At 42.9% G+C, this 15056-nt stretch overlaps 1 protein-coding gene across 9 annotated transcripts in view; it reads right to left on the bottom strand.

The window, feature by feature from the left end:
- The window catches only part of rab27a (RAB27A, member RAS oncogene family), a 114883-nt gene that overhangs the window by 41629 nt on the left and 58198 nt on the right, over positions 1-15056 (bottom strand). For all 9 annotated transcript variants that reach the window (XM_048563055.2, XM_048563051.2, XM_048563052.2 and 6 more), the window contains one exon: positions 1015-1187. In XM_048563055.2, the coding sequence (XP_048419012.1) occupies positions 1015-1167 (153 nt within the window). In that variant the 5' untranslated portion in view covers positions 1168-1187. The remainder of the gene's footprint in view (positions 1-1014; positions 1188-15056) is intronic.

Below are 15056 nucleotides of genomic sequence, written 5' to 3' on the forward strand. Positions count from 1 at the left end.
CTTCACAGCTGGTGTTTCTTTCAGTGTATTCCCTCACATCAGTCCTACCATCTCCAATGTTATGTACTATGGCAAGTTGAAAAACACTCAATCAGGAGGTAAAAAGGGAATCTTCTAAAATTAAAGGAGACACTTGGCTTCAGAGCCAAGTTCTCCAGGAGAGACAGTGAATGCACCACATAAAACACTGAATTCAAGGGTCTCCATCCGAGTGCCAGGACATGTGCTCAACTGGTCACTTTGAGAACCTGAGCCAAACAACTGCTTTGTCAACAAAGAAACATTCTTGCTTTTTGTTGTTAACAATTTCTTCTCAGGGCTGTAGCTGATATGAAAAATACCACACCTATTCCTCAACCTCCCATACCATGAGCTGGTAGCAACTGATCTTTGGTTGCAGGAATTGTGGTGCAGGGAAGGTTGTCGTGCTGGGGTTTGGCTTGATTGAAATGTACATGATTCCTAGTGGTCTTGACAAGTTTGATGTGGAAAGGATGCTTCCTCATAAATGTAGAGCCTAAAAGGGTTCATCTGTTTAAACAAAACATTTTGCACGAAAAGGGTACGGTGAGCATGCTTCCTGAAAACAGGGTGGAAGAGACAGATCTTTAAGGTAAAGGTCGATACATTCCTAGTGAGGAAGGGTGATGAAAGGTTATCGGGGGTAGCTTGAATGAGGATTTCAGGTTGCAATTAGATCAGCCATGATCTTATTAAGATGGTAGATCAAGCTGTTGCTGCTTCTGTCATTCATTCATATTTGTTGGTGTATCTTTTTATATCTAGCTTACAGGCAGAGGATAATTAATTTAGTTATTGCGTACTGAACAAGAACATTATGAGTTACACAGTACAAACTAAATCTAATATAAAAAGCTGGCGTTCGAAACATCGAAACCGCTGAAAAGGCATTATATCCCCTGAAAGCACTAAAATGCTCACTTTTATGGTCATTGCAAATGTCAAGCAAATACAGTGCTAGCAGAACCAGTCTCCTGCTTCAAATTTACTCACCACTCTCTTTTCTCTGAAGTCAATGCCAACTGTTGTGATGAACTTGGAGTTGAATTTGGCATCGGTGTATTGATAGAGGAAGCTAGTTTTCCCGACTCCCGAATCTCCCAGCGCTAGGAATTTGATGAGGTAATCGTAGTCTCCATCAGACATAGTGAAAACTTAATGCTGACCTGCAAAGAAGAAAAAGATGAATGGAAAGAGACACTGACACAAAAAAGAAAAGTGACCAGGTTTTCTTCCCACGCCAACCAAGCCTTCTCAGTACATGCCAACTGGTTTTCACACCAATACGTGCACAGTGCCATATCCAGTAGCCAAACAGATGACCAAAGATGGAGAGCAGCAATTGGTAAATAAGGCACCGTTCCCAACCATGGAGCTGAGTACAATGTAAGCACATTCACAAATGTCAATTCTGAAGAAGCACTGATTGATCCAGCGATGGAGAGGAGGGAACGCCTACCAGCACCTAGCTTCAAAAAAACACAAGAACTCTCCCCTCCACTGCTGCCTCACAGTGCCAGGGATCAGGGTTTGATTCCATCCTCAGGCGACCGTCTGTGTGTGTAGAGTTTGCATTTTGCTCCCGGTGTCTGTGTGTCTGTGTGGCTTTCCTCTGGGTGCTCCGGTTTCCTCCCACAGTCCAAAGATGTGCAAGTTTGGTGGATTGGCCATGCTAAATTGCCCGGTAGCATCCAGGGGTGTGCAGGCTAGGTGGGTCAGCCATGGGAAATGCAGAGTTATGGGGTTACAATGGGGTGTGGATCTGGGGTGGATGCCCTTTGGAAGGTAGCCACAGACTCAGTGGGCTGAACGGTCACTTTCTACACTGTAAGGATTCTACAATTCCATCTGTTCTGTGCCCAAAAGAACCATACTCATCTAAAGAGGCAAACCGTTATCAACAAAGGGAATCAGAAAATGCTGGAAAAACACAGCAGCTACAAAAAAAAAATGAATGAGAACAACAAAATCCCAGCTTCTAAGATACAACTGAAGACAGAAAGCCCTGTGGATGAAAGGCTAACATACTGTAGCTTGTCTCTTGTATCTGCCCCACACAAAGCTTTGCAGGCAGATTGCAACATTCTTTTAGAGCAATTGATTGTCACAAATATAAATAACACAACAGATGAAATTTAAAAGAAAAAGTACCGTCCAGAAAATCTGCTGAACAAAAACAATTACAGGATGAAAGTAAAAACGTGAAAGATTGGACATTTCAGCCTTAAACTGAAAGATTATTTTGATTTGTGAGGAGGAGCAAATTTCAAGAAAGGATCAAGTATTTATTTGGAGGTAAGCTGGGCTGGACAGAGTTGGTACAGAGGTATGGGAAAAGCCACTGGAAAAGAGACAAACATAAAGGTCCCCCTTTTCCTCATTTCCCACCCCACCAGCCCCCGCATCTCACATATCATCCTCAAACACTTCTGCCAGCTCCAATTTAGACCCCGCCACCCACAACATCTTCCACTCCACACTCCTTTCTGCAAGGACCACTCCCTTCACCACTGCTTAGTTCACGCCACACTCACCACCGACCACTCCAACCGGCCCAGTACCTTCCTCTGTAACCATAAAAGATGCAACAACTGCCCACACACCACCTCTGTGACCTCATTCAGAGCTCTAAACAGTCCTTCCAGGTGAGACAGAGCTTCACCTGCATCTCCTCCAACCTAGTCCACTGCATCCAGCACTCCTGATGTGGTCTTCTCCACAGTGGTGAGACCAGATATAAACTAGGTGACCATTTCACCAAACGTCTTTGCCTGGCCCAAAACAGCTAGCTGAACCTTCCAGTCACCACCCATTTCAAACAACACCCCTCCCCGTCTGATATGTCCACTCTTAGCCTCCTCCATCTCACAATGACTGAGAATGCAAATTTGAAAAACACCATATTTTCTGTCTAGGCACCCTACAGCCTGAAGGACTTAAAATTGAGTACTCCAATTTCAAATAACCTTCCCACCCATCCTTTTGTAGCCCTGCCTCATCCCTTCCATTCCACCTAGCAACAAAGTCGTAGCTACTACTGGTGTCCACCTATCACCACCATTCCGCTACCCTCACCATCCACACTCTATCTGCCATTCTCCCCTACCCCCACATCCAGTCCTGAAGCAGGGTAATGCCCAAAACATTGACTGCTCCTTCCCCGCCCCCAGATGTTGCCTGGCTTGCCTCCTGTTTGTCTACCTTGGATTCCAACAAATTTTTTTTGGTCTCTAACTAAGGGGAGACTTTGAGATACTCCGACAGAAAGTCAGCACAGAGCCAATGGGCTGAATGGCTTGTTCTGTGCTTTAACCTGTAATTCTATAATCTGGAACTGAAAGGATGGTGATATTAAATCAAAAACAAACAAACAGTCTTATCTGAAAACACAGTAGTTTACAGAAATGTAATCAAACTTTCGGCGGTTGCAAAAAGTACTAGACAAATTTATGTTTTTTTTAAAGACCAAGGCAAAGAGACAACACAGAATGCAAACTCTGAAATGGCAGGACACAAATTCAGATCAGAGGAGAAACTAAACACAACTTCTGTCTCCATTTCAGTCAAAAGACAATATAAAAATATTACATTCATCAACACAGATATGGGCCACAGAGCCCCACCAGGCTGTATTGGTGTTTATCCTTCAAGTGACTAAATATTTCCAATTCTACTCTCCCACCCCATTCCCAATTCCATCTAACCCTTTCTTCATCCACCCAGCTAATCTAACCTCCCAAGATTTCCTTAGTTTCAATATCACAGTTTAGGAGGTTTCTCCTGTCATTTGCGGCAAATCTGTAAATTTAATTTCTCGTCTATGGATTCCAGCCATCGAGATTAAACCTAAAATATGACTTGACAAGTTTATCAACTTTATCAACCCATGGTACTGTCCCCCTGCAAAGTTCCTCTGACATTAAACAGAATGGCACTCAGTACAAAGTTTAATTAATGCCGTCACCTTTTAAAAATATGCATCATCTTATTACTGACAATTAAATTCATTTTGCCACTTTTTAGCCAATCCGGATATCTGATTAATATCACATTGCAGTTTCCCTTGCCCTTCCAAAGGATCAGGATAGATCCCATTTAAGTTTGTCTTGAAGGTGTGCCGTCACTTACATTAGGTTCATATCCAAATCATTCATCACAAACAAATTCTGCACAACTGAATCCTAAAAGGACCTTATCATCCAGTTCCAACCAGCCATTAAAATAAAACCTACTCTATAATTTTAGTTAACTTTGCAGATGAAATAATTCATCCAGAAGTTATGCCACAAATAAAGTTGAAATCTCTCTGCACCAAAATCCCAATGGATCAATTATGTTTAATGTCATACATGGATCTAAATTATACACAATGATTTGCCAATGTCAACCCATCAGATAAGGCATTTTCTCCCAAAAGTTCTGACTCTTCAGGAGTTGATGTTAGACAGAAGCCAGCACCTTCCCTCCTCCTGGAACACTTTTCACTCCACACGCAAATCCAAGCCAGTGATTGTCAGACTTTGCATCCAAGTCTGATCTCGGCCTCACTAACAACCGCAAAAGATGACTGGCAGAATTCCCAAATCCTGTGTGTCTCCCCACAACTTATGGCCACATTGAACTCTGCCTCCTTTCATAGTGGGCATTGATGCCCACTGTTTAGGCTTCCTAATGCTTTCCATTTATCAAACACAGCCCGGTGAAATCATTTTATGTTAAGCACTTTGTATTTCATTGGCTTTTTAAATATCATCTGCCTCTCCAATGAGAAATGGAAGCTGGGGCCCAAAAGGGACTTGCTTTTCCTTCCTCTAGTTGGGGGTGAAAGGCTTTCCAATATTGACCTGTCATTTCAGATTAATACAATCATTGTAAAAATGAACCATCAACTTCAACTCCCATCAAACTATCATACCAGTGTGCTTTCATGGACTAAAAATGGTCTAACAAAAGACAAATACTATTTTTTTTAATTCATTCATAGGATGTGACATCATTAGCTAGGCCAACATCTATAATTGCTCAAAGGGCAGCTAAGAGACAACCATATTGCTCTGGATCTGGAGTCAGGTGTAGGCCAGACTAGGTAAGGATGGCAGATTTCCTTCTCAAGGAAGATAGTGAACCATCTGGGTTTTTACAACAATCAAATCTTATAATAATTACATTGGATCAGCTTTTTATTAAGTTAAACTTCACCTGCCATGGCAAGTTTGAATCCGTGTCCCCAGAACATTAGTCCGAGTTACTAGTTCAATGGTATTACTGCATGCACAACCATTTTCTCCTGCTGTGATTATCTATGCAGGTGGAGCCAAGCTCATGAAGCCATTATGTAAGGATCAGCTTGAGCCAAGATTAACATGGTTATAAAATCCACTGAAGCTCACATGTGCATCTCTCCATTGGCGCACACCTTTCTAGGAGTCGCACATTGGGATTCAAGTCATCTGCTTGAAAGACAGACAATGGAATTCGATTCTGGAACACAAACTGAACTATATTTCAGCAGCTGCTTAAGAGCAGCACAACTGAGAACCACCAAAAGAAAAAGTGGATTGCAAGCAAGAGGAGGAAACCATTCTTTTTGCTACCTCACTGAACCATAGAGTGTGTACCTGGTGAGAAAACATTCACCAGAACTCAAGAGTATCTGCAAAATCTGTTGAAAATCGACAACCAGTCAAAAGTTAGTCCATTCTTAACTCAAGAACTCTAGCCTGCAAATTTCTATCTCACTATCTATACCAAACAATTGCCCCTCCCCTATCTATAAGCTTATGGTTCACGTTTGGACTCTGACGTTCGATTGTTGGCCAGTGATGAGATTGAGTTTCCACTTCCCTGTAGAAGATGGTGTATCTTTCAGTCAGGAAGACATTGTGTCACCTTATAAGCAGGGTCTATGCTTTACAGGCTGCTACTGCCTTGAAATAATTCAAGAGTATTCCAAGGCACTGTCGAATGTGTGGGATGAGGCTTCAACATCAAAAACCAGAGGCTGTAACATGTCCAACATCTCCCCACACACTTTTTCCTGTCCACGAGACCACAGAATCCCTGCAGTGTGGAAGCAGGCCATTTGGCCCATCAAATCCACATCAACCCCCATACTGCAACCCACCCCCTGCCCCATCCCTGCATTTCCCACCCTATACACTATGGGCAATTTAGCATGACCAATCCATCTAACCAGCACATCTTTGGACTGTGGGAAGAAACCAGAGCACCCAGAGGAAACCCATGCAGACACAGGGAGTGTGTGCAAACTCCACACAGTCACCCGAGGGTGGAATTGAACCCAGGGCCTTGTCACTGTGAGGCACCAGTGCTAACCACTGAGCCACCGTGCCGCCCCTTTTATTACCACCCCCTCTGGTTTTGCATCATCCCATTTGGCATTAAATAGCTTGTGACAGTTCTTGTTGCCTAACGATAACGTCCCTGCCTCAGAGATAGGAGGCCTGGGTTAACCTTCTCCAGAGTTGACAGGTAACATTTCTGAAAAGGTTCTTTAGAAAATGGCTCCTGAACACACCTGATCACAGACCTTCTACTCTTTTCTGGCCCAACTCCCTGGTTCCTTGTTTGATCATACACTGTTACATCTTTGGAGTTCTTCCACATCAGGGAGGTGCCCCAAAAACAAAATCTTCTTTCCTCAAATGCCGCCTAACCAAATTGAGTTTTTCTGTTTCAATTTCAGATTTCTAGGGCTTGCAGAATTTTTCCTTTCTCCCCGGAAGACTTATGATACTAATCCTCGTTTCGTCAAACAATCCAACTGGCTCAGTGTAAACATTCAGGAGCAATGATGCAACACCTTCGATTTTGAAAATCACAGTTATCATGCCTAGATCTCAGGGCTGCTTTCTTGTACAGGGATTCGTGAATGACCTCCTCCCTGCTTAAATATTTATTAAAGACACTCCACCACATGAGTCATTGAGTGGGAACCAGAGCCAACACCTTAGAATTAGGGCTATTTAATACCCCAGGAGGGTGGAGTGGTGGTTCCACCCCAGCTCCAAGTTAAGCGGGCCTCCATAATTTGCAGGCACTTCACACTCAAAGTGAGACAACTTCCAAGTGGTCGTTTCCCACTGGTTAGGCAGCATTTCCATAGAGAAACAGAGTCAGGATTCCAGCTCAGTGATCCTTCTGAAAGATTGCCAAACTGCTACCACTTGCTGAGTGCTTCCAACTCGGAGCTTTTCTTTCAGACTTCCAGTATTTTGCTTCACTTCCTTTGGACAAGTTTACACGCTGAGTCAAGATTTCATCTGTTCTTCTTTGGGGACAGACAGCAGCATTCACGAGAGAGTATTTTGAGACATAAAACTGTACAAATGTCACCTAACCATGTGCAATCTATCTCTTCAATGGACTCAAAAAGCCAAATAGCTTCCAACTGTTTTACAAAAGGGACAAGTGTGATATGAGAAACAACTGTATCCACACAATGAGAAGCTAGTGTGCCAGGCTGCAGGGTCATCTAGACAAGCCGAGCGAGTGGGAGAGATGCTGTCCACCCTGGACAAAGTGAAGTTATACACTTTGGCGTGAAAGGCAGCATTATTCCAATTGGGAATTGTGGGTTTTCAAAAGGGATCCACATGTCCTTACACGCTAGTTAATGAAAATAAGCAGGCACATGCAGCAAGCAATCAAGGCAGCCAATGGCATTTTGGCTTTCATTGCAAATCCACTTTTCCTACAGTTGTACCGAGCCTACAGTACGGTGTGCAGTTTTGCTCTCCCTACCTAAGGGAGGATATACTCACCATAGAGGGAGTGCAGCACAGGTTCACAAGGCTAATACCAGAGATGGCAGCGCTATTAAAGGAAGTGACTAGTTCGACTGCGTCTGTTTTCACTACAGTTTCGAAGAATGAAAGGTGATCTGATTGCAATGTACAAGATTCCAATAAAATTGATGCAGGAGGATATGCCCCCTGGCTGGAGAGGGTCAGGATACACAGTTAAGTCATTTCAGAATGAGAAGAAGAAACATATCTTCATTCAGCGGGTGATCAAAGCGTAGAATTTGCTACCATAGAAGACTGTGCAGGCCACGTCACTGACAAACATTTAGATGTTGAAGGCATTAGGAGTTATGTTGAGAGAGTAGGAATAGGGGACTGAGATAGAAGAACAGCCATGATCATATTGAATGTTGGAGCAGACTCAAGAAAAGGGCCCATTGGCCTATCCCTGCCCCCTGTTTCTATGGAAAGCACTGCCTAGAAGTGAGGCCTAAAAGGAGTACTGGATTATTATTTGGATAGGAGTAATAGGCAAGGGTCACAGAAAAGGCAGCAAATTAGCAATAACTAATGGTGCTCACTTGAAGAGCTGGTGCAGAAACAATGGGCCAAATGGCCTCTTTCTGCTTTATAGTACATCCATGGTTCCTGTGCACAGGTAGGGCTGTATGGTTAATCACTTGCTGGCTGTGGCAGGCATCAGGGAAGAGGAGGAGTAACTTTATCACAGCATTCAGACCAATGATGTAACATCAGAGAGGAGGAAGTATTGTGTAGGTCTGGCAATGCTTTTATGAGTTACAACTTCACCAGAATGTTTTGGGAGGATCTTGGTGAGATTCATAGACAGCACAATAGAGGAACAACCTTCACACAGAGCTGTTCCTTTATTGCTGGGATGAGATCTGGAGTCACTGTTTGGAAACCAGAAGCAATGCTCCTTTCTGCTGCCAGCGCTGACATCGCCACTGCAGCATATCTACCTCAGGAGCTTAGGAAAATAAAGAATGCATGAGAAAGCTGGTCGGATAAAAGAAAACCCAGATGGGTTTTCCAAGTATATAAAAAACTAAGAGAATAACTTGGAAAAAAGTGGTGCACATAAAAGGACACTGTAAGGGAGGTAATGAGTGTGTGACAAAAAAAAACGAAGTGGGTACGATATTCAATAATTTACAACATTCTTCACAATAGGAAAGGAAAGTACACAAAGGTATATGCAGAGTTGAGATCTGGGAAATATTAGAATGAAATTAACACAGAGAAAGGAGGTTGGTGCAGCTTTAAAAGCAGGCCTGGATGAGGTGGTGTATCTCAGGCTGTTGAGGGAATTAGGAGAGGTGACCGAAGAGCAGCAATACTTAAATCCTCTCTGACCACAACGAGGTGCCAGAAAAGTGTAAGACGATTAACATTCACTCATTATTAGAAGAGGGAGAATGGGACAGACCAGAAAATGACATACATGTCAGTGTAAACTTGGGCAAGTTGGTAGAAACAACTGTGAGGGACAGTATATATTTACATTGAGCCGCAGGAATGGATCAGGGCTGATCAGCATGGATGTGTGTGTGTGTGTGTGTGTGTGTGTGTGTGTGTGTGTGTGTGTGTGTGTGTGTGTATATATATATAGGAGGAGTTGAGTTTGGCAAATTTGATTGAATTTTTTGAGGTGGTAACCAGGAATGTTAATTAAAGTACCATATTTGATGTTGTCTAAATGGACATTAACAAATTTTATATTAAGTTTCTCTAGCAGGCTTGTCAAGAAAGTAAGAGCCCAGGTGATCCAAGGCAAAGTGGCATGTTAGATCCAAAATGCATTGAGACAGGAAGCAGAGGATGACTGCAGGAGGGATGTTACTGCCTGGAAGTCTGTTTCCTGTTGGATTCCACAGCACATTACTGCTTCAGAGTTAACTGCAAGGGTATGATCGGGAGGTCTGTGGATGACATGAAAATGTGTAGGGTGGTGAACAGTGAGGAGGGTAATCAAACTGCTGGAGGATATCAACAGATTGGTCAATGGGGGAGAGCAGTATCAAGTGGTACTCAGACTGGAAAAATGGCAGGCAATGCACATGGGGAGGGTTAACTAGGCAAGAGATCACATTATGACTGGTAGGACCACAGAGAGTATTGAAGATCAAAAGGACATTGGTGTATGTATCCACAGATCCCCAAAGGTAGCAGGGCTGACAAATAAGGTCATTAAGAATGCATATGGGAGACTTGCCTTTATTTGCAAGACATAGGATACAAGAGCGATGAGGTCATGCTGGAACTGTATAAACACTGGTTAGGCCAGAAGTGGAGACTAAATGCAGTTCTGGTCACCACATCATAGGAAGAATGTGACTGCCCCAGAGAGAGGGGAGAACGGGGCATTGCCCTGCCCTGCATAATCTTTTCAACCTCGATCAGGCTGTCTCTTATTCTTCACTGTTGAGGGAAAACAACACAACCTAACCAATCTTTCCCTTCAGCCAAGCCAGCATTTTGGTCAATGTCCATACAACAAAATTCATTCGGCCTGAGAAAAAGGCATGCACAAAGCAGAGCCTTGTTGTGACCAGGCAAGGGGATGGGCAATTATAAAATGGGAAGTCAGTTCATCCCTCCCCACTCAGAAGCTTAATAATTTGAGATCGCTGTCTGGAACCATATTAACTCACCTGGATTCTGATCTCAAGAAAATGTGCTTTCAGATGCAAACTTTTGAAACTTTCCTCCACAAAGAATCATAGAATCCCCAGTGTGGGGAAGCAGGCCATTCAGCCCATTCAGTCCACACTGATCCTCCAAAGTGCATCCCACCCAGACCCACGCCTCTACCGCATCACCTTGCATTTCCCATGGCTCATCCATCTAGCCTGCATGTCCCTGGATACAATGGGCAATTTAACATGACCAGTCCATCTAACCTCCGTATTTTGGAGTACGAGAGGAAACTGGAGCACCCAGACGAAACCCACACAGGCGTGGGGAGAATGTGCAAACTCCACACGGTCGCCCAAGGTTTGAATCGAACCCAGGTTCCTAGGGCCATGAAGCAGCAGTGCTAACTACTGAGCCACCATGCCACCCAACGTCTGTGAGCACCCAGTGTCTCAGGCTCTGGCTGTTTAAAAACAATGTTATTGGTCACTGTTTATTTTGACGCAACCTGCCAACAGCTACCCTGGTCATCAGTCACGCATAAATCACCTTTAATGTGACAGACACTGATCTAGAAGGTTCAGTTTCTGGGGAATGCCAGAAACAACAATTTTCCTTGTTTTTGCCCTAGTTTCCTGTAATGTAAACATTTGGGATGGGAGACAGGTGGGGAACCATCCGACTGTCCAGCTTCGCTTTTCTCTGCAGCTTATCTCAGGGCAACCTACTGCACCTATATCTCTCTCCAGACTGTGACAAATCCCAGATCCCAGATTCCCAAGTTTATGGGTCGGTGTCTTCATCTCCATTGTCAGCTCGTGTTGCTACTTTGCTACTTCTCTGGGCCTTGCTCCCCTCTGTCCCTTTCCACGTGACTCAATGGAAAGGGTAAAGAGAGTTTTTAAACTCTATAGAATTAGCTAACAAAACATTTTCAGAGTTGGCTTCAAGTTTAAGTGCCAATACCCACTGGTCAAAAGCAAGTCATTCAAATTCAATACGATATGCTGTCACATCTCACTGGAAGTCAAGTCATGCTACTCCCAGAGTTCTCAAAAGTTAAAAAGGTTTTATAAAAAGGACTCAAGATTCCCCAATTCCCCTATCTTTGTGTGACCCAGAATGACAGAACGCATGTAACAGGTTTCTGCACTTAAAAAGAATTTCTATTTATTACAAATAAATAGATTCCATCTGCAAGTAAACAATAATGAGCTGTCAACATGTAGCGCGCACACACACGCACACCTAAAGTCTCTGCCTTATTGGTTAAAATCTACAGCTTATAGCTGTACTAGGGGGAAAATTACTTGGCTTTCTTCAGGTGTTAGGTATTTTTACTGCATGGATAAAAAGAGCACTTTCCTTTCTGATCATCTTGGTCACATCCATGAGTTGCTCAGCTACCTGGAAGCCAATCACAGAACTGTTGCCAGGAAGAAGATCTTTATTGCTGTCAACAGGTCACCTCTCCACTGACCAATCATCTATCTGTCACCAGCCAAATCTCCTTCTACACTCTCCTTGGTGCCAATTCATCTGCAACTATACAGAACAATCCCCTCCCCACCCCCGGCTGAACAAACAATGGAAACAGTAGTTGCAACAAGTTCTGATGGTTTGCTGTTGTTTTTTTTAAATTAAACCAAATTTTTCTATTCAACTTGTTCAGAGCGGTTATTACACATCTTTGGTGCCTGAGGGACTTGAACCTGACCCCTCAGTCCACTGGTAGTGAACCGCACCACAAGAGAGCCCCTATTGTTCAGCAGACCCTTCTGGAATCTCTGAAGTTTAAGAACAATCTTTTTCCCATTTCAGTCTCCAGTGAACAATACAAGATGATACAAGGATGTGGTCTTTACTCTGATCAGGCCATTCCTTAAAAACGTACATAACTTTTGCCTGTACTCCTCAGGCAATAACTAGCTTACGTTCCAAACATCTCCTTTTTGCTGCCTCATAGTCAATGGCACTCTCCTCAAGTAGGAGGTAATGAATTGTAAGAGAGTTCCATCAGCCTGTTTTACAATAACACTGTCCACTGGTTACTTTAGCTTCTGTGCTAACTTTGCAAAAAAAAAGAAAGAAGGTATCCAACTCTTTCCCAAAATTTGTGTTTAAAGAAGGTGCAAACTTATTACTTCAGCTCTCAAGTCTAAGTGCTTGTTTCACTTAGAGCTGTTTTCCTTCTCCCTTCTCAGCTAGAGCTGTGCCAGATTAATTTTCTTTTATCTTTCCTAGAAATCTCTTTCTACTGTCTCACGGAACTCCACCTCTAATCTCCGCTGCTCCAACTTAATTCATTTGTTTCACTATCCTCAGGTTACAACACTAGATACCAGTGTGTCCCATTTTGCAATAGTCCATACTTACTACTGCTGCTGCTACAGCATTGCTTCCACAAGAGTAGTAAGAATGAATTCAGCTGCTGCTATGCAGTAAAAAGTGAAACAAATAAATTAAATTGAAGCAGCAGAGATACAGTTGGGCAAGTCACACACCAGGTACCAGGCTACACTGTGCAGCAGCAAAGTAAAAGACAAATGATTCGATACACTCATGTAGATAGGTCAAAACCAGTAGGGGAGTATAAAATCAAGTTTGTTCCTGAAGTAAACTAATTTCAGCGTTACAGGACAGGCAGATGTCATATTTATTGTTAAAAGTTAATGTGACATGTGACAGGTCATATTTCACATTAAAGTCCCACCAGGCAAAGCCACAGGTGGTTGAAAATACATGAAATGATCTATGAAGTCTAGATTGATTCTGAAAGCAATACATCATTTATTTCAATCCTTGAATAATGCCCACTACCTGGTGAGAGATTGCACTACATAAAAATCCCTTTTGGGTCATTGTTAATTTGTTTTTTGATTTGATCCAGGAGTAATTCAGCTATTTGAAGAATAGTTTATATGATCAGGGTATGATCATCCCACACGTTATACAGTTAACAGGGGCATATACACGTGATAAATAATGGTGGCTGTAGACTCCACGTGTTGAAGGTTAACTGTCTTTGTAAGAAAGCCAATAGATACAATAAAAAACTGCTCACAAACTCCGAGCCTTTAACACTATTTGGGATTAGGAATGGTTCCACAAAAGGGTCAAAAACACTAGAAGTGAAATGTTTCAGATTTAGATTCAGACCTGGGAATATTTCCCAATGACATCAATAAACTAATCTGGCAAAACAGGCCAGAATCAAAATCATTCATTTGACACAATCTCCAGACTAAATCTGAGGTACCTCTGATTCGCAGTGCCTGTAGCCCAACCCAGTCAGTGATACCAACACACAGGAAGGGATTCTGACAGTGGAGTTATTGCAAGGATTCAGATTCTCCAATTCAAGGTGTATTTATGTAAAGTCAACATGAATAAGAGTTGAAGGTGACCGATTGGATTTGATTTGATTTATTATTGTCAGGTGTGCCCAGGTACAGTGAAAAGTTTAATTTCACCTGCAGTACAGGCAAATAATACCTAACGAAGCGCATTAGGGTAATAGAACAGAGCGTAGAATACAATGTTACGGCTGTGGAGCAAATGCACAAAGAGAGAGAGCAACATTAGTGAAAAAATTTGAGGAGCCCAGTAAGTCTAATAATGGCAGGGAAGGAGCTGTTTCTGATTCAGTTGGTACATGTGATTAAGCTTTTATTCTCCTACCCATCGGAAGAGATTGTAACCAGGGTGGGAGACGACTTTAATTAAGTTGGCTGCCTTCCTGAGACAGTGAGAAGTATAGGTGGAGTCAGTAGATGGAAGATTGACTTGCGTAATAGACTGGGCTGTGTTTGCAACTCTCTGTAGTTTCTCACAGAGCAGTTGCTGTACCAAGCCGTGATGCATTTGGATAGAATGCTTTCTGGGATGTATCTCTAAAAATTGGTGACAGTCTTTACGGACATGCCTAATTTCCTGAGCCTCCTGCGGAAGTAGATGTGTTGCTGTGCTTTCTTGACTATAACGTCAATATGGGTGGACCAGGTCAGTTTATTGGTGATCATCACTCCCAGCAACCTGAGTCTGTGGACCATCCCCATCTCAGCACCACTGGTGCCCACCTCTCGGCTTCCTGAAGTCAATGACCAGGCTTTTTCATTTTGCTGACGTGCTGTTCACACAGCATGTGGACATTGCAGAGTAATCACTGGAAGATCCCAGACCTAAGACATCGTGAGCAAATCAAACTAAACAGCCTCATATTAGAGACAATTTCATCTGTGGATCTTGAGAACAGAAAAAGGCCATTTGGCCTACCTGAGTCTAAGCCCCCGAAGAGCATTCCCTAACCTCCATTAGAAAATTTTTTTTTGCTTTCTTCTCTCATTCTTCATCTGTTTATTCAGCTTCTTCTTAAACACACCTTTTAAAAAAGAAACTCACCTGAAATGCCCCTGTTGTTGTAGGAGAACCCAAGAAGCACTCAGTATGTGAGCGATTTTCGGTTTGGATGCAGAGAATGGACATCCTGGGCTGGACATTAGAGGGGACCAAGATGAGTAGGGAAGTGTTTAACCCTTCATCTCCATCCTGTATAAAATAGTGACTACAGTCCAAGGAGGGATCATCAGTTTCAGATCCCCACCCCATATA

The sequence above is a fragment of the Stegostoma tigrinum genome, chromosome 33 (genome assembly GCF_030684315.1).
Source record: "Stegostoma tigrinum isolate sSteTig4 chromosome 33, sSteTig4.hap1, whole genome shotgun sequence".
In the NCBI taxonomy this organism is placed as follows: domain Eukaryota; kingdom Metazoa; phylum Chordata; class Chondrichthyes; order Orectolobiformes; family Stegostomatidae; genus Stegostoma; species Stegostoma tigrinum.